This window comes from Ochotona princeps, chromosome Y (genome assembly GCF_030435755.1).
Source record: "Ochotona princeps isolate mOchPri1 chromosome Y, mOchPri1.hap1, whole genome shotgun sequence".
NCBI lineage: Eukaryota > Metazoa > Chordata > Mammalia > Lagomorpha > Ochotonidae > Ochotona > Ochotona princeps.
Genome location: NC_080866.1, coordinates 8,277,600 through 8,300,477, shown reverse-complemented (window position 1 = coordinate 8,300,477; position 22,878 = coordinate 8,277,600). Strand labels below are relative to the sequence as shown.

Here is a 22,878-nt window from a genome sequence, read left to right as displayed (position 1 = left end):
CGCTACTTCTTGTGTTATTTTCACCGTATTTCAGACTTTGTTTGTAAGGTTTATCATCAACACACACAGTTAAACCTTCCAACAACCCTATGAATCAGTTACTGGCATACACTCATTTAAATGTTGAGCAATGTGAGGCATAGTACTGTTAAGTGTTTGAGATAAGAGTGGGTGTTCACACCTTCATAGGGACTTTATTTAGAGCCTAGAAACTCTACAAGGGCCTAGTGGCTAAATCCTTACCTTGCACGCTCTGAGGTCCCATGTGGAAGCCAGTTCATTTCCCAGCTGTTCCACTTCCCATCCAGTTCCCTGTTGATGGCCTGGGAAAGCAGTAGAGGATGCCCCAAAGCCTTAAGACCATGGCATCACGTGGGAGACCTGGAAGAGGCTCCTCGTTCTGGGCTTCAGATCAGCCTGGCTCTGGTTGTAGCCGTCACTTAGGAATGATCCAGTGGACTGATAATATTTGTCTCTCTTTCCCTCTGGAAATGTTCCTTACAAAGAAGCATAAAATCTTACTGGAGAGAGAGAGAGAGAGAGAACCTCCAAGCCTGAAGACTCCAGGATTTAATGCTGAGAATGTATCAAACAGGCAGTAACTTAAACTTCCCTCTGTGTTCACTCATATGGTAAACAGAATTGTATCTTAAACTCATGTCTTCATTCTTGTAGGACAAAACAACCTCCTCTTTCTCTGGGTACTAAGTACTCAGTCATTCCAATGTTTGCAATTATTTTTGTTTCCTGTTGCTTCGACAATACAACATGACTTTTGAGTGTCCAGTTGATTACAATATTTCTCCAAAATTTTGGTAGAGTTTGCGTCATGAAGAACTTCTCCAAATTTTCTGGAAAATCTTTCAACATTTTCTGATGAAACAGAAAAGCAAGTCCAAGGAATTCTAAAGATATATATCTTATATGTATCTGCTATATGTATCATATATATGATATATGTATGTATGACTTGGGTTTCAGCTATAAAACATGGTAAACTGGTAGTAGCACTATAGATATTACTAAATCGAATTTATGAGAATGTAATATTTCAAAATGAACTTTAGCTACATGTATGTCAATTTACAGGTCAACAAGAGTAGCTGTAGAAAAGTATCTAACAGTACACCTGGGTTCAAGCCGATTGATATAGGCACCAGCATATCTAATCCCCACATCAAATATGCTCAGGATATTGTCATTTTCAGCTTTTATCACCATCTTACGTTTTGAACAATCATCTGATTTCACCTCTTCCTAACCTCATGTTTGCCACCAAATTCTCCAGTTGTATTTCATCCTGTCTGTGCTTTCCTATATTTTCCCTTCACGGTCCACAGGTTGATAAGACATACCTTCCTAAAGAAGCCCTACCAAGCTGCTTTCACAAATGTTGTTCTCCAGATTATCTTTCTAAATGTTCTCCCATTTTCCGCTTTCATTTGTGCAGAAGAAATTGAAAACAATCTGGAGAGAAACAGCCTCAAATGATGTGATCTATCCCCAAATGGACTAGAAACAGACACTGCTTTTCCCTTCAGTATTCAATCACCTCATATGTTCCCATGTTTGCTGATACTTTAAAGAATACCATGTACCTGAAAACACTTTGCAATCCCAAAGGACAACTGGACTGAACAGTGAGTTTAAAAACATGTTACTTTCTCATTAAAGGGAAAGTCCAGCGGGCCTTCACATAATGAAATCAGTACGAAGGAATCATCAGGAACAACAAATTTACTAAACACAACTGGCTCAACGAAGGGCCGGAAAGCAGTGTTCCATCCTAAGGAATCAAACGGCTCAGGACAGCACTCTACACAAAAACTTGGTAAGAAAATAATTTCAGGAGTTGTCTCTCTAGGCCCACTGGGAAGCCCAAGGAAGGTGAGGCTTGATCAGGATGGTCAAGGTGTGAGGGATATAATTGCATGCCTAGGTCACACTCAACACAAAATAGAGCCTCTAGAAACATGGTTACATTTTAAGCTCTTTGGGAATGATCTAAAAAAAATAATTGGGATCAGGTTACTTAGCCTATACGCAAAACCTTTATAGAGGGGAATTCAGTTGTCCTAGGAGTGAAGATACTCGTTAATATGCCTGTTTCCCATGGCAGAGTGCCTGAGTTCCAGAACTGACCCTATCTCTGACTCTAGCAAATTGTTGATATACAACTTAGTAACACTTGGTGAGGAGATAAGTGATTGAGGTCTTACAACCCCCTGGGAAAACTGAATAAAGCTTTCTGATCTGAGACTGATTTGGGTGCTATCCAGGTTACTCAAAAAGTGAACCTCCCCACCTCTCTCTGCCTTCTGTATGCTCTGCTTCTCTCAACTGCTGTGTCGATCTCTAGATGTGTCTTTCTTTGCCTTTTAAATAAACAGATATTCAAACTTCAGGGGAAATAAATTAAAACCAGAGATTTGATGAAAAACAAATGTCCATGCAGTTTTTCCTTGTCTTGAAAGCCCTTTATTTTATTTGAAACATTAAACCCAAAAGAACTGGGGCCGGCGGCGTGGCCTAGCGGCTAAAGTCCTCCTCGCCTTGAACGCCGCGGGATCCCATATGGGCGCCGGTTCTGGTCCCGGCAGCTCCACTTCCCATCCAGCTCCCTGCTTGTGGCCTGGGAAAGCAGTTGAGGACGGCCCAATGCATTGGGACACTGCACCCGCGTAGGAGACCCGGAAGAGGTTCCTGGTTCCCGGCTTCGGATCGGCGGGCATCGGCCCGTTGCGGCTCACTTGGGGAGTGAAACATCGGATGGAAGATCTTCCTCTCTGTCTCTCCTCCTCTCTGTATATCCGGCTTTCCAATAATAATAAAAAAAAATCTTAAAAAAAGAAAAAACCCAAAAGAACTGATAACTTCACTAACTTAGTCTCTCCATCTCAGAACTCAGAAGAAAGGATGAGAATGAAGAATTTCAGATGTACAACTTGAAAGGAAGAAAGGGTCAGACATACAAAGAGTTCAGTGGGACTGAAGATGATGACTACCTGTATAAGTGACCCTTTGGCACATTCACAAAGAAAAATCCTATAGTCTGAATTGAAATTCCGCTTGTAATTTGGTCTTACATCATTCTGTCTTCTGGTAACTTAGGCTGCAAGACTGAGGCTGAGTGATGTGAGCACTTGGCTGCTTCTGATGCTCTCTATAGCCAGCAACATTTGGTATACTTTCCTAATCCCTTCCACTCTCATCTCCAGATTGTGAGAAGTGTCAGATATGCTTCCTGAAGAGCTGTGCTGCTCATGGACCTCCCGTGTTTCTAAAGGACAATCCAGTGGATAAGGGACATCCTACTCATGCTCTCAGTGTGCCCACTGGACTTCGAATTGGCCAATCGAGCATTCCGGAAGCTGGGCTTGGAGTATTTAATGAAACATCTGATCTGCTTTTGGGGCTGCACTTTGGTCCTTTTGAGGGCAAGATCACAGAAGTGGAAGAGGAAGGCGACAGTGGGTACAGCTGGCAGGTAAGAAGCACATCCCTTTCCAGTCTGATGGCTTTTCACCTGCCTAGCATGAGACTGGTTCATGTGTCCTTCTACACATTATGGCATGAGTTGAGCCAACATGATCAACCAGGCTGTAAAGATTAGCCTAGGGCTCAGCGTTGTGGCCTTGTGGCTAAAGTCCTCACTTTGAACCTGCTGGGATCAAAACTGGGCACTCATTCTAATCCCAGCAGTTCCACTTCCCATCCAGCTCCCTGCTTGTGGCCTAGGATATCAGTTGAGGATGGCCCAAAGCCTTGGCACCCTGCACCTGCATGAGAGACCCGAAAGAGTTTCCTGGTTCCCAGCTTTGGATCGGCACAGTACCAGCTGCTGTGGTTAGTTGGGGGAGTGGCTCATTACATGGTAGATCTTTCTCTCTCTCTGTCTACTCCTCTCTTTACATCTGACATTATAATAATTCCAAAAATAAATAAATATTAGCCTAGAGAAGATTACTGGGCTGTAAAAAATGAAGCAGTGCCAATCTCCTCTATGGGCTTCTATTGTAAGGAAATATACCAGAATAAATGTGTAACAACACTATGTAAAGTCTCAACATGTGTTGGACTCATGTAATGTCACAGAACATGAGGATAGAGTTGTTAATAATTCTGCTGAATTACCCCCGTTTCAGAAACATATTAACCTATTTTTTTGAAACTCAGATAGCCAAGGGCAGGAACAGCTATGAGTACGTGGATGGAAAGGATACTTCTTTGGCCAACTGGATGAGGTAAGAGCCATGGCATGTTACAACTACAGAGGATATTTCTCTCCAAGACAAGATCACTTTCCTTTCTCCTTTACTTTCCTCAGTGAATTTTACATTATATGTACACTTTCATGTTTATTCTAACCACCTGTGAATGTCATGACCAGTTTCTAAAAGCATATTCTATATAAATACTATTTCTTTTTTTTATTCATTAATTACATTGCATTATGTGACACAGTTTCATAGGTACTTGGATTCTCCCCACCACTCCCCAAACCCTCCCACCATGGTAGATTCCTCCACTTTGTTGCATAACCACAGTTCAAGTTCAGTTGAGACTCCTCCATTGCAAGCATATACCAAACATAGAGTGCCACATCTTATTGTCCAGTCAAGTTCAACGGCTTCTTAGGCATACCCTCTCTGGTCTGAAGGCAGAGCCAGCAGAGTATCATCCTAATCAATTAAAAGCCAGGGAACTTGAGCATTTTTTCATATGTTTATTTGCCATTTGGGTTTGTTCTTTTGTGAAGTGTCTGCCCATTTCCCGTGCCCATTTCTTGAGTGGCTTGTTTGTTTTGACATCTTGGTTGTTTTGTAGCTCTTTGTATATTCTGGAGAATAGCCCTCTATCACCTATGTAGTGCGTGAATATCTTCTCCCATTCTGTGGGTTATTTTTTTACTGTGTTGATTATTTCCCTTGCTGTACAGAAGTTTCTTAGTTTGATGAGATCCCATTTGTTTATTTTGGTCTTGATTGCTATTGCCTTTGGTGTCCTTTTTAGGAAGTAGGGAAATACCCCTAGATCTTGCAGAGTATTTCCAACCTTTTCTTCCAAAGGTTCGAAGGTTTCTGGATGTAGGTTTAGATTTTTTATTCATTTAGATTTGATCTTATTGTATGGTGAGAGATGTGGGTCTATCTTTTGTTTCTACAGGGTATTCACCAGTTGTCCCAACAGCATTTATTTAACAGACCTTCCCATTTGACAGGATTGTCATTTGTCTTTTTGTCAAAGATTATTTGACTGTATCTCTGTGGGATCCCTTCTGGTGTTTCTATTCTGCTTCATTGATTTCCTTCTCTATCTTTGTGCCAGTACCAGGCTGTTTTGATAACCACTGCCCTATAGTATGTCCAGAGGTCTGGAACTGTGATTTCCCCTGCTAACTTCCTGTTCTTGAGAATGGTTCTAGCTATTTATGTTTTTTTTGTGTTTCCAGATGAGTATTTTGATCATTGTTTCCAGTTCCATGAAGAATGTTTTGGGTACTTTGATTGGGATTGCGTTGAATGTCTATATTGCCAAAAGCAATTAATAATAATTAATAATATTGACTTTACCTATCCAGGAGCACGGGATGTTACTCCATCTTTGAAGTCTTGTTCAATGTTTTTTAATAGTTTGTAGTTTTCTTCATAAAGGTCTCCTACATTTTTGCTTAGATTTATTCCTAGATGATTCATACTTTTCTCCATTATTTTGAATAGTATCTTTTTTTATTATTTTTAATTAATTAATCACATTGTATTATGTAACACAGTTTCATAGGTACTTGGATTCTCCCCACCCCTCCCCAAACCCTCCCACCATGGTGGATTCCTACACCTAGTTGCATAACCACAGTTCAAGTTCAGTGGAGATTCCCCCATTGCAAGCATATACCAAACATAGAGTGCCGCATCTTATTGTCCAGTCAAGTTCAACGGCTTCTTAGGTCTACCCTCTCTGGTCTGAAGGCAGAGCCAGCAGAGTATCATCCCCATCAATTAAAAGCTCCAACATACCATCAGCAAAAATTTACATCATTATGGAATTAATTGACATAGTAATGAGTAACCAATATATTAGGAGTAAATGCGAGTTCTTAACCACCTTCTGTGACCATCTCATTGACATTTCAATTTTAGTTTATACACAACCTATAAAAAGCTAACATAACATGTTATACATAACATCGTGTCATCTTAAATTAAGGCAAACATGTGGTATTTAACCTTTTGGGTTTGGCTCATTTCCCTTAGCATTATGGTTTCATCCTTCTTGATCTGGATGAATGATCTGTCAGATGATTTTTTGAATTCTATTGGCTAGGATTTTGTTGAGAATCTTAGCATCAATGTTCATCAGAGAAATAGGTCTGTAGTTTTCCTTCTCAGTTGGGTCTCTGTCCGGTTTTGGGATTAAGGTGGTGTTGGCTTCACAGAATGTGTTTGGAAGAGTTGCCTCTTTTTCTTTTTTATTGAAGAGTTGGTAGATGATTGGGGTCAGTTCTGTTCAGAATGTTTTGTAGAATTCTGTAGTGAAGCCATCTGGGCCTGGGCTTTTCTTTGTTGGGGGATATTTAATCACTGATTCAATCTCTACTTCAGTTATGGGTTTGTTCAGGTCATTTGTTGCTTCTGGACTAAGTTTTGGCAAGTTGTATAAGTCTAAGAACTTTTCCATTTCTTGGTGGTCTTCTGATTTGTTGGAGTATAGTGCTTTGTAGTAATTTCTAATTATGTTCTTAATCGTTGTGCTATCTGTTGTTATGTTGCCTTTTTCATCTTTGATGCTGTTAATTCTTGCTTTCTCTTGTTTTTTCTTTGTCAGTCAGTCAGTGGGGTGTCTATTTTGTTTATTTTTTCAAAAAAAAACAGCTTTTTGATTCATTGATTTTCTGTATAGTTTTTTTGTTTGTTTCTATCTGATTAATTTCCTCCCTTGTTTTGATGATTTCTTGTTTCCTTTTGTATGTGGGGCTCTTCTGCTGCTGTTTTTCCAAATCCTGGAGGTGTGTATTTAGTTCCTGATTTTGACGCCTCGCTTGGGCCTTGACCTGGGCTCCAATTGTGATGAATTTACCCCGCAGCACTGCTTTGGCTGTGTCCCACAAGTTTTGGAATGTTGTGTCAGAGTTTTCATTGGTTTCCATAAATTTTTTTATCTCATCTTTAATTTCTTCTGTGATACATTGTTCATTTAATAGCATATTGTTCAGCCTCCTAGAGTTTATGTATTTCCTTGGGCATTCTGAATTGCTGATTTCCAATTTCATTCCGTGGTGGTCTGAGAGGGTACATGGTATGATTCCTATCTTTTTGAAGTTATTTAGGTTTGCTTTGTGTCCTATCATGTGGTTGATCCTGGAGAAGGTGCCATGTACTGCTGAAAAAAATGTATAATCTGTGGCCTTGGGGTAAAAAGTTCTATAAATGTCTAACAAGTCCAGTTGTTCTATTGTTTGTATGAGCTCTGTTGTTTCTTTGTTGAGTTTTTGTTTTGTTGATCTGTCTGTTGTTGTTAGCGGGGTGTTAAGGTCACCCACTATTATTGTGTGCCTATCAATGTCTCCTCTTAAGTCTGTAAGTAATTGCTTTACGTAGCTAGGTGCATTGGAATTTGGTGCATATATATTCACAATGGTGATTACTTCCTGATGTATCAGTCCCCTCACCAATATATAGCGACCTTCCCTGTCTTTTTTGATATCTGTCAGCTTGAAGTCTATATCATCTGAAATTAGAATAGCTACCCCAGCCTTTTTTTCTCGACAATTGGCATGAAATATCTTTTTCCATCCCTTCACTTTCAATGCTTAGAGGCTTTTCTGGTTAGATGTGTCTCTTGTAGGTAACAGATTGATGGGTTCTGTTTCAGGATCCAGTCTGTTAATCTGTGTCTTTTGATTGGTGACTTTAGGCCATTATTGTTTAGAGGTAATATTGAGAGAAATTGATTTTGAGCTGCCATGAGTGTGTGTAAGTGTGCAAGTGTGTGTTTGCGACTATTAGAATCTCTGCCTGGTTGACTATCCTCTTATGGATATTAGTGGGGAGGTCTTCCCATTTGCCATCTTTGATTTTGGCTTTCATTTTTTCTCTCTGGGTTTAGCACCTTCCTGAGGAGGTTGTCTAGGGCCGGTTTCGTGCTAGTGTATTCTTCTAGTTTCTCTTTGCTGTTGAAGTATTTAATTTCATTCTCAAATACAAATGAGAGCTTTGCCAGGTACATTATTCTCGGTTGGCAGTTGTTTTGTTTCAGGATTTGAAAGGTTTTACCCCACTCTCTTCTTGCTTGGAGTGTTTCTTCTGAGAGATCTGCTGTGATTCTGATTTGCCTTCCTCTGAAAGTAATCTTGTCCTTTTTTCTTACTTGTCTTGGAATCGTTTCTTTGTATTCGCTTGAAGGCAGTTTGCGGACCACATTTCTGGGTGAGGATCTCTTTGGGTCTAATCCGTTGGGAGTTCTCTGTGCTTCCTGGATTTGTGCTGGATTTATATTTCTGGTGTTCTGGAAGTTCTCCTGTATTATCTCATTGAGCACCCGTTGCAAGCCTTTCTCCTTTTCCACTCTTTCAGGAAGGCCTATTAATCTAATGTTTGATTTTTTGAAGTTGTCTTTCATTTCCTGTATGGACCTATTGGCTTTCTCCAGATTTGTCTCCAACTGTTTGATGAACTGCTGCCTTTCATTCTGATTGTCTTCCAATTCTGATATTCTGTCCTCTGCTGTGTTCATTCTGTTGGTTAGGCTTTCAATTTTGTGCTCTATATCGAAGATTTCATTTTTGACTTGATTTATTTCTGCAATGACATGGTTTTTTAATTCCTTGGACTCTTCCCAGCGCTTCTCACTGTCTCTGATGAATCTTATCACTAGTTTCTTAAATTCCCTGTCTGGTAATTCCTCTATGTCATTGTCTTGCATCTCAGGTATTGAGATTAGTTTTGGTTGTTTTCAGAGGAAATGCTTGATCTTTCTTCTGAGTCATTACCTTTTCTGATACTTCTCATTGTGTTGTTGTTTCTTGCCATTTTGGGATTTTAGCCTCTGACTTGCTTGTCTGGAGCCGTTGCCCCGGTGCTGTAGCTTATAGGAAGTGTGACCCAGCAACTGCTGTATGGAGTGTTGGCCTAAGTATAGCTAAGCACAGCAGGGGGTTCCAGCTGCTTGTTGTTCGGGGTTTGCGGACCACAGCCCCGAGCTGGGTCAGGAGACTCTATGTCCCAGCCCTAGTAACAGGGCTTCCCCCTGCAGCTCCCACTCAAAGTCGTTGCCCTACTGGAAGACACACTGCTCCACGCCTCCGTCTGGGTTGGTTGACTCTACTGAGCTGTGTTTTGTCTCTTGGGCTCAGGGCCTCTGGGCCACCTCAGGCCACAGGTCTACAGAGCCGGTCCCGCCTCTTGGGCTCGGGGCGGGAGCCGCGTGTAGCTGGGGCCTCTGTTCCACCTCAGGCCACAGGTCTACACAGTCGGTCCCGCCTCTTGGGCTCGGGGCGGGAGCGGCGTGTAGCTGGGGCCTCTGCGCCACCTCAGGCCACAGGTCTACAGAGCCGGTCCCACCTCTTGGGGTTGGGGCAGGAGCCACGTGTAGCTGGTGCGTCTGCGCCACCTCAGGCCAAAGGTCCACTGGGAGAACTTGCCCTGTCGTTCTGCAGAACCGGCTTTGCTTTGGGGTCTCCTGCTGAGCTGAGCACAGCAGGGGATCTGTTCAAGTTCACAGTCCTGCCCTGCCCCCTTTACAAGGCTTTTCTTTCTCTCTCTCTCTTTTTTTTTCTTTGCACTTTCTCAAAGGTGTTCCACTGTTGGGAGCAGAGCCGTGGGAGTCATGTAGCTGTGCTCCGACCAGCCTGCACCTCTGTCCAGGGAGGCTCTGCTGAGTGTTTCCCTGTTCCTAATGCTCAGGCTGAGTCCAGCAACAGTTTCCACTTGAGTCTCTTGCAGCTAGTCAAACTTTCGGAGCTGAGTTGGGGATTACTGCAACCAGAACCCAGAGCGCAGCTCCAGTCTCCTCTGCACTCTCTCAAAGTTGCTGACCTGCTGGGAGGCAAGTTTCTGGGCAACACCCCCTGCTTATCTTCATGGGATGATGCCCCCTTTGTTCAATGCAGTAGCCTCCTTTAGGGTCTCCTGCACTCCAGTGGTCTGAGCCCCTGTGTGTGTGGACGCCTGTCCTTCCAACCACCTTTGTCCTCCCAGGAACGGCTGAGATTCCGCCGCCTTCCCCCTGGCTGGGATCACGACTCACCAAAATTCTCACTGCGTGCTGTCTCCTCTTTTTTTCCTTTTTATGGTTGTCTCTCCATACTGTGTAGATCTTCTTACTTCATTGAATTCCAGTGACCTTCCTACACCTATCCCCTCCATTCTGTGTCTCCTGGTTTGTTTCTCTGCTGGATCGGTTCCCCTCTGTCCCCACACTGCCCCACACCAGCTCTCTAATGTTGGCCATCTTCCTCTGCCCTATTTTGAATGGTATCTTGCTGGCTAAATCTTTTTCCAACTTGGTGCTGTTTACATACACTATGGCTGTTGATTTTTGTTCATTAATTTTGTACCCTGCCACTCTACCAAACTGTCATATAAGTTCTAGGAGTCTCTGTATTGAGTCTCTTGGCACTTCTATATAAAGAATCGTATCATCTGCGTACAGTGAAAGCTTGACTTGTTTCCCATTTAGATTCTTCTGATTTATTTTTCTTGTCTTATGGCCTCAGCGAGTACCTCTAGAACTATGTTGAATAGTATTGGAGGAAGTGGACATCTCTGGCTTGTTCCAGATCTCAGTGGGAAGGGATCCAGTTTTTATTCATTCAGGATGATGCTGGCGTTGGCTTTTTCATATATTGCTTTGATTATGTTGTGGATTTTTCCATCTATGTCTACCTTGGTTAGGGTTTTAGCAGGAAATAGTGTAGGATCTTGTCAAAAGCTTTTTCTACGTCTATTGATAGGATCATGTGATTCTTGTTTTTCAGTTTTTAGATGTAGTGTATCACATTTATGGATTTCCAGATGTTGAACCACCCCTGCATTCCAGGGATGAATCCTACCTAATCTGAGTGAATGATCTTTCCGATGTGTTTTTGAATTCTATTGGCTAAGATTTTGTTGAGAATCTTAGCATCAATATTCACCGAAGAGATAGGTCTGTAATTTTCTTTCTCTGTGGGTTCTCTGTCCTGTTTTGGGATTAAGGCAATGTTACTTCATAGAATGAGTTTGGAAGAGTTTGTAGAGGTTTGGGATTAGTTCTGTTCGGAATGTTTTGTAGAATTCTGTAGCGATGCCGTCAGGGCCTGACTTTTCTTTGATGGGAGATCTTTAATCACTGATTCAATCTCTGCTTCAGTTATGGGTTTGTTCAGTTCATTTGTTGCCTCTGGGCTAAGTTTTGGCAAGTGGTGTGAGCCTAAGAACTTTTCCATTTCTTGTTGGTCTTCTGATTTGTTGGAGTACAGTGCTTTGTAGTAATTTCTAAGTATGTCCTTAATGGTTGCAGTGTCTGTTGTTATGCTGCCTTTTTCATCTTTGATGCTGTTGATTCTTGCTTTCTTATGATAACATAAATCACTATGCTTGATAAACAGAGCGCAAAGATGGCCCTTGAGGAATCTTGATCAACTATGGCCATTAGACTCACTCTTTCTCTAATTAGCATTGGTTAAGCCCTTCCAGTGTCAAAAATTTCCTAAATACATGGAGATTCCATGAAATTGGTGCCTGGCAGTAATGTTTCTTAGTCTTTTGACAATTATACACTGTCAGAACAACTTCAGACATAAGACCTTCAATCGATGAGACAGTGAAAGACAAAAAAAAAAAAAAAAAGAGGGAACAGCCGGGTTCTGGGGACAGGCATTGTCATGCAGTGGGCTAAGGCAGTGATGTGAAGCCTGCATCACAAGTACTGGTTGCTCTAGTACCAAACCAGTGGCTTCCCCATGCATCCAGGGAAGTTTTAGAGAACGTCCTCAATCTTTGACCTCTGAGCCCACGTGGAAGACCTGGTTGAAGCTCCTGCCTGCCACTGTGTCTTTTCTGTGTCCCCACTCCACCCGTTCTCCTGGCATCTCTGTCTTTTGCCCCTTGTCCTCTTTGCTTCTCCTCCTCTCAAATAAAAATAAAGTACTAATATTTATCAAAGAAACAAAACAAAACCAAACCTGGGATGTGTGTGACAGAAGGAAGGTGCATCTGGACAAAGGTTTCTGTGAGAGGATAAGAAACAATGAAGACTCCTCTACATTTCTGGATCTGGATCTTGGACTCCCAAGATCGAGGAGAAAGATCCAAGAGAAAGGATTCCAAACGATTGCCTTTGGGAAAGCTGAGTTGTGGAGCATGTGTGGAAAGCTAGATGTAAGGAGTGTGTCCACTCATGCAATTCTGTAGCAGAAAACTGGATAAAATTTGAAGTTTAGGGAAACTCTGTGTGCTTCATGGCAGTCAAGGTGGGAGTAAGGTGGGCTTGCGTTTTGAGGATGACTAGTGAGGAAGGAAGGAAGAAAGCATGCTTATCACAATGAACACTGTATCTACAACTTGTACCTGGGAATTCAGTGATCTCATGAGAGAGGTATATGTTTGTAGGGAGAGCTCTTGCAGAATTGGGATTCAAGCAGGGTGGAGACTATTACAGAGCACATGAGATTTAAATGTGACAGAGCATGTAAACTCAATATTTATCTCCACCCCACGTATGTGAACTGCGCCTGCAATGATGAGGAGCAGAATTTGGTGGCCTTCCAGTACCACATGCAGATATTTTACCGCACCTGCCAGGTCATCAAACCAGGCTGTGAGCTGCTAATATGGTATGGGGATGAGTATGGCCAGAAGCTGGGCATCAAGGGAAGCAACGAGAAGAAAAAGAAGAGAAGAAAATGGAAGAGCTCACAACAGTGAGAGGTAAGTAGCACTGTTGTGTTGAAATAAGCAAAGGAGTCCCCTTGGGAATATTTGTGATTCAACTCTAAGGAGTCAAATGTAAGATAAGGGCTGCCAAAGTTCAATTCAAATGTGATTTCCATTTAGCAAAAACAAAGACTTACTTATCCTGCTTGTGATCTGGGGAATCACGTGAGGATGGCTTCAAGCCTTGGGATCCTACCCTCACATGGAAGACTGTGGAAGAAGTTCCTGGCTCAAGACTTTGAATGGCCACATCTCTGGTTATTGTGGCCACTAGGGAGTAAATCAAAAGACAGATTTCCTCTCTGTCCCTACACCAATCATGTATCTGCATATGATATATATATATATATAATATAATATATATATATATATAATATATATATATATATACACATATATAAATACAATTAGATTTAATGCTGCACTTGCCGAGACTATCACTGGCTTGAGTCAGGAATCTGGAATGCATCTAGGTCTCCCATGTATTTCAGCACTTGAACCACCTTGTGCTTTTTCCCTGGGTACAGTAACACACAGGAGATTGAACATGGAGCAGCCAGAGCTCAATCTAGTGCTTCTACGGCATACTAGTGTCATTGTCAGTGACTTAAACCAGTGCAACCTAATACTGACTCATTTTTTATGTCTTTGACTCCTGGGAACAATTGATACAAGTTTCATTTAGTTCTTTTATTTGTTAAATACTTGGTGCACAAAAATATCTCACAACAGCCCTTTTGAAAATGGCCCAAGACAAAAAATAAGTTCTTGGTCACTTTGCAGCTCTTCTACTATGGAAGTTCCTTCTGGATCATGAACAGTTTATTTTACACTTTCTCCATTCTCTTCCAGCCCCCACTTCCCCCAAAAACCGTATGTTTCTATTTAGTCATTGTTTCAATGGGATGTGTTTAATCAAGTTTCCACTTTCATGATGAGAAATGTGTTAGAGAAACAGAGGAGTGTTGCTGAGATTTTTGGGGGATGTTGACTTGTGACCCTTAGACACATCTTTCATTAACCTTAGACCCTTATACACATCTTTCAGCAACCTGTTGTCTGCATACACACCTGAAGACCAAGTTACATGCCACTGCTGCTACTTCTGTTTAGGACAGAGGTTCTAGATCAGGTTTCCTTAAGACTTCATGGAGCTGTAAACCTGTTTTTCTTTTGGGTATAGGAAAGGCGGATCTGTTCACGCACTGTGGGAGAGAAACCTGTTGTTAAATACACATTGGGTTTAGGAGAGGAATCTTATCTCCAGTGAAGTATGATGGCCGCTCTTTGACTTTGGCTCTGATATTTTTGCAAGAAATGGCATCTCCTGGTTCCTCCGCCTGCTGTTTCCAGGCTCTATAGCCTCAGAGTTGAAGACCAACAGATGTATGGTGCACTTACATGTAGGTGTTTGCATGACTATGTGGGTGTCATGGAAATGTGCACCTGTGTGTCAGGGAATTGTAATGACATATGTATGAATGTGCCTGTGATCATGAGTAACACATATTCATGTGTGTGTCTCTCCTATATGCAAACTATAGGAGAAGCTGATGCTCCTGAAACTGCAAGGACCCCAGTAGCATTTGCTGGCTGGGTGTGTCTGAGGGTAGAAAACTCATATTGTGTCTGATGGGGCTGGGAAGAAACAGTGAGAAAAGTTCCAAAGTTTCAGGGCCTGCCCAGTCATGGTTAGACACACTACAATTATGAATCCATCTACACAGATGCTACACCCAGTACAGAGACACCTGTGGCTCCCAGGACAGACTGCACAGAGGTACAGATGAGTTGGTGCCAGTTCTAGGTCTAGGTGGAGTATATCTCAGGTCATACAAGGGCTTGGGAAGCAGTACTCATTTGGCTACCCAGAGAAGCTTTGGACAGTATTACATGGCAGCTTTTCAATGGTTAGGGTGAGAAAGTACTTTTGACTTTTGCTGAGACTTGATTTGCAGCATGATACGTGGACTAATTCTGGAAGGGTTCCAAATGCTGATGAGAAGAGTGTGTAGTTTGTAGATATTAGGTCAAATATTATGCAAACCATCTGTGAGGCCCATCTGCTGGATAGCATGACTTGACTTAAATTTATGTTTGTTGGCTTTCTGTCTGGATGATTCATTCTATGTCAACTGAAGTTTCCTGTTATTTGTATATTAGAATGTCTGCCTCCCTTTAGGTCTGATAATATTTGCAATATTTATCTCACTGCTCTTGTTTTGGGTGAATTTATACATTCATGGTATTATATCCTCTTGTGGAATTAGACTCTTATGAAAGCATAACTTTTGTCCATTTTCTGTAGTATGTTTGAGTTACCGCCTGGTTTTGTTTAGGCAATGTTTCTTATTTTTAAAATTTTTTCGCATACACTATGGCTGTTGATTTTTGTTCATTAATATTGTACCCTGCCACTCTACCAAACTCTCATACAAGTTCTAGCAGTCTCTGTATTGAGTCTCTTGGCTCTTCTACATAAAGAATCATATCATCTGCATATAGTGCGAGTTTGACTTCTTCCTTTCCCATTTGGATTCCTCTGATTTCTTTTTCTTGTCTTATGTCCTCAGCGAGTACCTCTAGGACTATGTTGAATAGCAGTGGAGAAAGTGGACATCCCTGTCTTGTTCCAGATCTCAGTGGGAAGGGTTCCAGATTTTCTCCATTCAGTATGATGCTGGTGTTGGGTTTTTCATATATGGCTTCAATTATGTTGTGGATTTTTCATCTATGCCTACCTTGGTTAGGGTTTTTAGTAGGAAGTGGTGTTGGATTTTGTCAAAAGCTTTTTCTGCATCTATTGATACTATCATGTGATTCTTGTTTTTCCGTTTTTGGATGTGGTGTATCACATTTATGGATTTCTTACATTTTATTGGATTTTCTTACATTCCAGGGAGGAATCCTACTTGATCCGGATGAATGATCTGTCTGATGTGTTTTTGAATTCTGTTGGCTAGGATTTTGTTGAGAATCTTAGCATCAATGTTCATCAAAGAGATAGGTCTGTAGTTTTCCTTCTCTGTTAGGTCTCTGTCCGGTTTTGGAATTAAGGTAATGTTGGCTTCATAGAATGAGTTTGGAAGGGTTGCCTCTTTTTCTATTGTTTTGAAGAGTTTGTAGAGGATTGGGGTCAGTTCTGTTCGGAATGTTTTGTAGAATTCTGTAGTGAAGCCATCTGGGCCTGGGCTTTTCTTTGTTGGGGGATATTTAATCACTGATTCAATCTCTACTTCAGTTATGGGTTTGTTCAGGTCGTTTGTTGCCTCTAGGCTAAGTTTTGGCAGGTGGTAGAAGTCTAAGAACTTTTCCATTTCTTGGTGATCTTCTGATTTGTTGGAGTACAGTGCTTTGTAGTAATTTCTAATTATGGCCTTAATGGATGCGGTGTCTGTTGTTATGTTGTCTTTTTCATCTTTGATGCTGTCAATTCTTGCCTTCTCTTGTTTTTTCTTTGTCAGTCGGGCCAGTGGGGTGTTTATCTTGTTTATCTTCTCAAAAAACCAGCTTTTTGATTCATTGATTTTGTGTATGGTTTTTTTTATTTCTATCTGGTTGATTTCCTCCCTTGTTCAACAGCCATAGTGTATGCAAAACAGCCCCAAGATGGAAAAATACTTAACCAGCAAGATACTGTTCAAAATAACAGAGAAAAGTATGAAACATGTGGGAATGAATCTAACCAAAAATGTAGGAGACTTATTCGAAGAAAACTACAAACTACTTAAAAAAGAAATTGAACAAGACCTCAAAAGATGCAGTAACATCCCATGCTCCTGGATAGGTAAAATCAATATCATTAAAATGTCTATACTGCCAAAAGCAATATATACATTCCTCACAATCCCAATCAAATTGCCCAAAACATTCTCCATGGAACTGGAAACAATGATCCAAAGGTTCATCTGGAAGCACAAAAAACCACGGATAGCTAGAACCATCCTGAAGAACAGGAAGTTAGCAGGGGGAATCACAGTTCCGGACCTCTGGACATACTATAGGGCAGTGGTTATCAAAACTGCCTGGTACTGGCACAAAGATAGAGAGGAAGATCAATGGAGCAGAATAAAAACACCAGAAGGAAACCCACACATATACAGCCAAATAATCTTTGACAAAAAGACAAACGACAATCCAGGCAAATGGGAAGGTCTCTTCAATAAATGCTGTTGGGACAACTGGTTAATAGCCTGCAGAAACAAAAAAATAGATCCACACCTCTCACCATACACTAAGATCAGATCAAAATGGATAACAGATCTAAACCTACATCCAGAAACCTTCAAATTTTTGGAAGAAAATGTTGGAAACACACTGAAACACTTAGGGGAAGGCCCTCACTTCCTATAAAAGACTCCAAATGCAGTAGAAATCAAGATCAAAATAAACAATTGGGACCTCATCAAACTAAGAAGCTTCTGCACAGCTAGAGAAACAATCAACAAAGTAAAAAGGCAACCCACAGAATGGGAGAAGATCTTCGCACACGAAATAGGTGATAGAGGGCTGATCTCCAGAATATACAAAGAGCTACAAAACAACCAAAATGTCAAAACAACCAAGCCACTCAAGAAATGGGCACGGGAAATGGGCAAACACTTCACAAAGGAACAAACCCAAATGGCAAATAAACATATGAAAAAATGCTCAAGTTCCCTGGCAATAAGGGAAATCCAAGTTAAAACATCAATGATGTACCACGTAACGCCAGTAACACTGGCCCACATGAATAAAAGCACCAACAACACTTGTTGGAGAGGTTGCGGGGAAAAGGGATCCCTACTCCACTGCTGGTGGGGCTGCAGTCTGGTACAGCCTCTATGGAAATCAGTATGGAGAATATTCAAACAACTCAAATTCAACATACCGTATGATCCAGCAATCGCACTCCTAGGAATATTTCCAGAACACTTGTTTTATGAGAAACCAACATGCACCCCTATGCTCATAGCAGCACAATCAGTAATTGCAAAAACATGGAAGCAGCTAAAATGCCCATCAACAGAGGATTGGATAAGAAAGCTATGGTTCATCTACTCCATGGAATACTACTCACCTATTAAAAAAAACAAAATGCAGTTCTTTGTGGCCAAATGGGCCCAACTGGAAACCATAATGCTAAGGGAAATGAGCCAATCCCAAAAGGTTAAATACCACATGTTTGCCTTAATTTAAGGTGATATGATGTTATGTATAACATGTTATGTTTTGAATGTTATATGTTGTGTATAAACTAAAATTGAACTATGAATGGTGAGGTGGTCACAGAATGTGGCTGGGAACTCGCATTTACTTTTAACATATTGGTTACTCATTACTATGTCAATTAATTCCATAATGATGTAAATTTTTGCTGATGGTATGTTGAAGCTTTTAATTGATGGGGATGATACTCTGCTGCCTCTGTCTTCAGACCAGAGAGGGTATACCTAAGAAGCCGTTGAACTTGACTGGACAATAAGATGTTGGACTCTATGTTTAGTATACGCTTGCAATGGGGGAATCTCAACTGAACTTGAGCTGTGGTTATGCAACAAGGTGTAGGAATCCACCATGGTGGGAGGGTTTGGGGAGAGGTAGGGAGAACCCAAGTATCTATGTAACTGTGTCACATAATGCAATGTAATTAATAAAGTTAAATAATAAATAATTTTAAAAAAATTTTTTCAAAAAATATTATTGCTATTTTGTGATACAGTTCCATGAGCTCTGGGATTTTCCTTCTCATTCTTCATATCCAACCCTCCGTCAACTGATGTCATCTATATTCTTATGATAGCATAGTTCTTCAGAAGCAATTTTAAGGTCATTCTTGCACACATAGACAAACAATAGCAGAAAGTCCAGCATGGTATTGTCATGACATACTTCAAAGCTTCATTGGGAGTCCATCTTTGATCTGAAGCAAAGATGCGTATTGCTTTGGATCCTCACCTCTGGATATGATAGTCTCCATTACACAGTAACTATGCTTCCCCTTAGATGAAAAGTCACAATACAAAATCAACAGCACGAAGAAAAATGGAAATTTACAATGCCATGAAGTTAAATAATATGCTACTGAATGACTAATATGTCACTGAAGCAATGAAAGAAAATCAAAGCCTTCTTCAGTTTACAATATGATCTATGAGGGAATGAAAAATTGATTAGAAAAAAGTTTTGAAGAAATGAAAATAAAAACAAAATAATCAGAATCTGTAAGATGCAGTTTCTGCTGATCTTTGTTGGTGAGATATGTCTCCCGTATGAAAAAGATAGGTGTGAGTGTTTTTTTTTTTTAATCCAGTCTACTAATCTATGGCATTTGATTGGTCCGTTTAGCCATTTATATTCAGGGTTAATACAAATAGGTGGTAATTTGGCCCTGTCATTTTAGCAATGTGTTATTCATTGTTTGATTTCTTCTGTTGTTATTTTACTGGGATGTCCTTCACATTTGCTTTTACTTTTGATGGGTGCTATTCCTTTGCTCCATCAAGAGAGCATTTTTAGGTATCATTTGCAGGGCAGGGTTAGAAGAATTATATTCATATTTTTCTAAGATGGTATATCTAATTATGTTTCGTACATGAAAAACATACTTCATGCATTTCTGGACAGTGTTGTTTCAGACAAACTCTTGGAGAAATACTTCAAAGAAGTCTCCAAAACCTGTGATGTGGGCATCACAGGTAATGGCTTAAAGTACAGGTTAACTTACAGTTAGTGGCCACAGTGCCGACACCTCCACCAGTGTCTTAACCACTAGAGCAACTGTTATTCATCTGCTACTCATTGATCCTTTGAAGTTCAGTTTAAATATTTGATTAAGGAAATTTTTCTTAAACTGATGAGGTTTGGACCTTGCCTCTGGACCCATCTAGACATCCATTCACACTTTCATCAAAGTCTGGCTTTTTCCTTTGTAGCGTTTAATGCAATCATATGTAATAGTAGTGTCATCTGTAGGATTCAGTGTTCTATGTAATAGGGAATATTTCTCTTGGCAATCACCACATTATCATGGATCCAGGACCTTTTTTTTCGTTGGTTGGTGTTCAATATTCTCTTCTCAGGCAGTTCCTTTAATACACACATTCATCTCACTAGCTATTCTCCAAGGGCTATGTAGGTGGGGAATTGTAGAGTTTTTGAATCTTGATGTGGGAGACAGAGGCTGATGGCCAAAGATTAGGGTTAAGTTATTTGGGAAGCATTTATGCAAGATGGCCAACTGCAGAGAGTTTGTATAGGGAGGAATAGGGAGAGAGGGGAGCCGATCCAGCAGAGAAACGAGCCAGGAGACACAGAATTGTAGGGAGAGGGGAGTGGGAAGGTCACTGCAGTTCACTGAAGTAAGGAGATCTACATAGCGTGAAAAGACAACCATAAAAAGTAAGAGGGAAAATACAGCTCACAGCGAGAAACTTGGTGAGTCATGATCCCAGGCAGGGGGAAGGCGGCAGAGTCGCAGCCATTCCAGGGAAGACAAAGGTGGCTGGAAGGTAGCGCCCACACAGAGAAGGGAACAGTCTACTGGAGTGCAGGAACCCCTAGAGGAGGCTACTGGATTGAACATAAGGGGCATCATTTCATGCAGAAGTAGAAGACAAGCAGGGGAAGTTTCCCATAAATGTGCCTCCCAGCTGCTCAGCACCTTTGAGAGAGTGCAGAGGGATATGGGACTGTGGTGCAGAAATCCCCATCTCAGCTCCGAACAGTGGACTGGCTGCTAGAGAATGCAGTGGAACCTATTCCCAGTTTCAGCCTGAGCTGCAGAGGCTGGGCAACACTCGGCAGAACCTCATGACCTGGCAGAAGAGCAAGCTAGCAGGGTCACTGCGGCAAGCCCCTCACGGCTCCTAACCCACCATTGAGAGAGTGCAAGAGAGAAAGTAGTTTCCAATAGGAGTCAGGACTGTGAACTCAAGAGCAGAAAACAGCCGCTGCCAGTATGCCCTGCTGGGCACAGTTGGAGACACCAAACCAGAACCGGTTCAGCAGAATCCGGACAGAGTCTGTCAGCTGGAGCCCACTCAGAAAAGCCTGCCTGCCTGGTGGCGGGAAGCCTTGTTGTCTCTCAGCGGAGCAGCACTTTTGAGTGGGAATCCCAGGGAGAAGAGCTTGGTGCTGGGGCCTGCGGAAGTTTCCAACCAAGCCCGCGTTTGTGGAGTTCAAGTTCCGGGCAGCAGAGGGTCCAGCTCTACTAGACTCAAGCCCTGGAGGCAAGACTTCTCAGAGGTTCCTGCCATGATTGGCTCGTAACCCAGAGTTGAGGCGCAGCCACGCAGCACAGAAAACACCTAACCAACAAACTACAATGGAGTCAGGAGGCAGTTATATAAACCCAGGCACAAACGAAGCAACCCAACAACCACCCAATAATCACTTGCTGTCCCTAATAGAGTAAGAAGTATAATGCCTATACCAACACCCCATACAGCAGCAGCTAGATCCCACTTCCTACAAATTACAGCATTGAGGGCAACGGCTGAGGACAAACAAGTCAGACGCCAAAATCCCAAAACAACAAGAAGCAAAAACACAATGAGGAGAAGTATCACAAAAAGTAATGACCCAGAAGAAAGATCAAGCTCTCCCTCTCAATACAACCAAAAACTAATCTCAATATCTGAGATGCAAGATGAAGACATAGAGGAAATACCAGACAGGGAATTTAAGAAACTAGTGATGAAATTCATCAGAGACAGCGAGAAGCACGGGCATGAGTCCAAGGTATTCGAAAACCATGTCACTGCAAAAATAAACCAAGTCAAAAAGGGAATCCTTGATCTAGAGCACAAAATTGAAAGCCTAACCAACAGAATGAATACAGCAGAGGACAGAATATCAGAATTGGAAGACAATCAGAATGAAAGGCAGCAGCTCATCAAACAGTTGGAGACAAATCTGGAGAAAGCCAATAGGTCCATACAGGAAATTAAAGACAACCTCAAAAAGTCAAATATTAGTATAATAGGCCTTCCTGAAGGAGTGGAAAAGGAGACAGGTTTGCAAAAGGTGCTCAGTGAGATAAGACAGGAGAACTTCCAGAACACCGGAAATATAAATCCAGCACAAATCCAGGAAGGACAAAGAACCCCCAACAGATTTGATGCAAGTAGAGCCTCACCCAGACCTGTGGTCCTCAAGCTATTTTCAAGCTAATACAAGGAAACTATTCTAAGACAAGTGAGAAAAAAGGAGAAGATTACTTTCAGAGGAAGGCAAATCAGAATCACAGCCAACCTATCAGAAGAAACGCTCCAAGCAAGGAGAGAATGGGGTAAAACCTATCAAATGATGAAACAACACAACTGCCAACTGAGAATAATGTACCCACAAAGTTCTCATTTGTATTTGAGAATGAAATTAAATACTTCAACAGCAAAGAGAAACTAGAAGAATACATCAGCACGAAACGAGCTCCAGAAAATCTCCTCAGGAAGGTGATAAACCCAGAAAGGAAAAATGAAAGCCAAATCACAGATGGCAAATGTGAAGACCTCCCCACTAAAATCCATACAAGCAAAGTCAACCATCAGAAACTCTAATAGTCGCAAATACACACTTGCACACTTACACACACTCATGGAAGCCGAAAATCACACCATCTCAATATTATCTCTAAACACAAATGGCCTAAACTCACAAATCAAAAGGCATAGATTAACGGAATGGATCATCAAACAGCACCCAATTATCTGTTGCCTACAAGAGACACATCTAACCAGAAAAGCCTCTAAGAAATTGAAAGTGAAGGGATGGAAAAAGATATTTCATGCCAATGGACGAGAAAAAAAGGCTGGCGTAGCTGTCCTAATCTCAGATGACCTAGACTTCAAGCTGACAGACATCAAAAAGGACAGAGAAGGGAATTATATATTGGTGAAGGAATTGATCAATCAGGAAATAATTACCATCGTGAACATATAAGCACCTAATTCCAACACACCGAGCTACATGAAGCAATTACTTA

At 41.4% G+C, this 22,878-nt stretch overlaps 1 protein-coding gene and 1 pseudogene across 1 annotated transcript; one reads left to right on the top strand and one right to left on the bottom strand.

Moving 5' to 3' along the window:
* The window catches only part of LOC131478767 (histone-lysine N-methyltransferase PRDM7-like), a 107,304-nt pseudogene that overhangs the window by 34,753 nt on the left and 49,673 nt on the right, over positions 1 to 22,878 (bottom strand).
* On the top strand, positions 1,702 to 21,164 carry LOC131478791 (histone-lysine N-methyltransferase PRDM7-like; the record flags this gene model as incomplete). The annotated part of the gene is made up of 7 exons (XM_058659372.1): positions 1,702 to 1,831; positions 2,902 to 3,009; positions 3,219 to 3,487; positions 4,177 to 4,244; positions 12,698 to 12,855; positions 19,532 to 19,591; positions 20,836 to 21,164. Coding segments are annotated over 7 exons (1,122 nt in total), but the record flags the coding sequence as incomplete, so codon positions are not given.